Source organism: Stegastes partitus, unplaced genomic scaffold, assembly GCF_000690725.1.
Source record: "Stegastes partitus isolate 25-593 unplaced genomic scaffold, Stegastes_partitus-1.0.2 Scaffold958, whole genome shotgun sequence".
In the NCBI taxonomy this organism is placed as follows: Eukaryota; Metazoa; Chordata; class Actinopteri; family Pomacentridae; genus Stegastes; species Stegastes partitus.
In genome coordinates, this window is record NW_007578689.1 from 196,106 (window position 1) to 198,969 (window position 2,864).

General features: G+C 47.6%; 1 protein-coding gene across 1 annotated transcript in view; it reads left to right on the plus strand.

The window, feature by feature from the left end:
* Positions 1–2,864, plus strand: part of LOC103366627 (sodium channel protein type 4 subunit alpha B-like) — a gene marked incomplete at its 5' end in the record, with an annotated part of 46,560 nt that overhangs the window by 12,008 nt on the left and 31,688 nt on the right. The window contains 8 exon segments of the mRNA XM_008294398.1: positions 6–120; positions 122–183; positions 254–395; positions 687–893; positions 1,803–1,908; positions 2,008–2,228; positions 2,518–2,589; positions 2,681–2,782. Of these exon segments, the coding sequence (XP_008292620.1) occupies positions 6–120; positions 122–183; positions 254–395; positions 687–893; positions 1,803–1,908; positions 2,008–2,228; positions 2,518–2,589; positions 2,681–2,782 (1,027 nt within the window).

Genomic DNA, 2,864 nt, shown 5'->3' on the forward strand with positions numbered 1-2,864 from the left:
CTACATCTGATGGTGGAACATCTTCCTACATCTGATGGTGGAACAGCACAGAGAGCTCAGCTGTTGCCATGGTTACCCAGTCTGTCTGCTTGTCTGACTGTCTATCTGTCCTCATATAGGGAACTGGTACTTCCTTCCTGGTGACCTTAATGCTCTGCTGTGTGGAAACAGCTCAGACTCCGGGTACGTACATATGACTGATGAATGGTCTGCTGCAGTCAACAACAACAACAACAAGGTGTCATGTGTTCAGGAGGTGTCCAGAGGGGTATACCTGCCTGAGGGTGGCGAACAACCCAAACTACGGATATACCAACTTCGACTCATTTGGTTGGTCTCTGCTGGCTTTGTTCAGAGTCATGACTCAGGACTTCTGGGAAAACCTGCTGCAACTGGTCAGTAACGAACTGGTCCCAGTACACACTCCCCCTGTGTCCCCATCAAATGCCAGAGCAGGAACCAGGAGATCCAGAAGGAGCCATAGTAGCACTGATCAGGGCTGCAGTGGTCGTCCTCCTACACAAACAGTCAACTACTTTCACTATCTCACATTGGAAAGCTGATCTACTGTTCTACTAGAAGTAATCAGACTACTGTCTAGGGATACAGTTCAGAGGTATTTGACTTTAAGTGATCCTGATGTTTCTGCTTTGTGCTCCAACTCCATCTCACCTGTGTGTCTGCAGACGGTTCGATCAGCAGGTAAATCCTACGCCGGTGTTTTCGTGCTCCTCTTCCTCCCCGGCTGCTTCTGTGTGGTCAGCCTCATTCTGGCAATGGTTGCCATGGCGATGGCAGAGCAGGAGGAGGCAGGCGCCGCTGAGGCCAGACGGAAAGAAGCAGAGTTCAGTCGGATTGTAGAGGTGGTGAAGAAGAAAGAGGAGGAGGAGGAGGTGAGAGTCTGACCTTCATCGCTGCACAACACCGCTCTCAGCTCCAACAGCCAATCAGACACTCCGTTACAGGTTTAGGCTTCAGGCTTTTGGGATGATGGAGAAAACACTGTTCAATAGAACTCTGGTCCAGTTGGTTTTAGGATTCAGATTTTAAATATTAATGAGGAAATGTGACCGATTTGAGCTTCAACAGGACAAACGGATCAACCAGAAGAAACTCTGATCAGCAGCTGCAGTGTGACTCCACAGAAAACTGGTTATCCTTCCCATACACTACACGATTCCTCCAGTTTCAATCTGTTGACTGACTTTTGTTTGAGTTTTATTTGGAAATGTGACTTTTTATTTCTTTACAGCCTCATTTTCACAGAATATCTTTTGTTAGCAATGTCTCCATTTGACATGAAAGATCAGGATCGAACTGAACACAGTGGACACTTGTTCTATGCTGATGTTTCTGTGAACAGATTCACAGGTTGTTCCTCAGTCACTTCTGTTCCATCAGTTACTGTGATTCAGGAACTCTGTTCTATTTGATCCCAGTTTGTCCTGAACAGCTGAGCTGTAGTCGGCGCTCATGAACCTCCTCAGAGTCTCTGTCATTGCTGCTAAACTCCCACAATGCTCTCTGCTGCCACCATGAGCTGTAGTCTGTGGACACCTCCTCTGGTCTCTATAATATCAAACAATGAGAGGCTCCACCTGGTGGAACAGCCAGGTACTGCAGCTGGTCTACGATAACTGATGTATATGTTATCGAGGAAAATGGAATCAGCAGATACTAAATATTACATGACACAGGTCAGGGCTTAAGAACTCGATGAGACTGTCTGAAACTGTTCAGAGTCAGTGTGGAATGATTCCCGCTGAACTAGCATCTCTCATGAAGATGTTCTGTAATGACAGCAGGCCTCCAGCAGGGCGGCACTCCCAGAGGAACAGGACTCACCCCTGAAGAAGAATTCAGCTGCAGAAACTCCAACCGTCGAGCGAGAACACGATGCCATGAAAGGTGCACATGGTTTTGTTAGTATTCCTGTGAGGACAGCAGCCACAGGATGCTCTGTCCTGTGAGAAACATTCACATGAAGCTTCACTTGATGTGTTTCAGATGAACACGAGCCTTCGAGCTGCAGCTTCATCCACGTCTGCCTTCAAGGGGACTGTTGTGGCTGCTGGCGGTGGATCAAACAGCGGTGCTTCACCGTCATCATGAACCCCTGCTTTGAACTTGGGATCGTCCTCTGCCTCGTCCTCAACACCATCTTCATGTCCATGGAGCATTATCCCATGACGGCTGACTTTGAGGAAATGCTGAGCACCTCAGGGCTGGTCAGTGGTAGAGAAGAGATTCAGTATGAGAACAGGATTAGCTTGATTGTAGTAAGCTGTGGTGGACTAAACACCTGTTGAGTCCAGCAGCAGGTTAAAAAGTCACTCTGGAAAACAGGAAAATGTGACAGCTGAATCTGACCAGAAATATCTTCATTCTGACTAGTTCCACTGGCTAGTTCCACTGACTAGTTACACCGAGTAGTTACACCGATTTGTTACACTGCCTTGTTACACCGACTTGTTACACCGACTTGTTACACTGTTCTGACCTCTGATTCCTGTGCAGGTCTTCACGGGGATCTTCACAGCTGAGATGATCCTCAGACTCGTGGCTTTGGGCTGTTCTGGATACTTCAAGGTCAGACTTGTAGTTTGCTTCCAGCTCAGTGATTGTGACTGACTCTGTTGTCATGGAAACATATGTGATGGTTCTGTTGCCATGGTTACAGGTGAACTGGCACATTTTTGACTTCATCCTCGTTGTCAGCAGTCTGGTGGAGCTGGTGCTGGCGGACATTGAGGGGTTGCCCGTGCTTCGCTGCTTCCGAGTGGTCAGTAATTCATCTTCATCATCTTCATCATGGTTGCAAGTTAAAAGTACAGTCCTTCACCTGTCTCTTTATGTCCTCACCT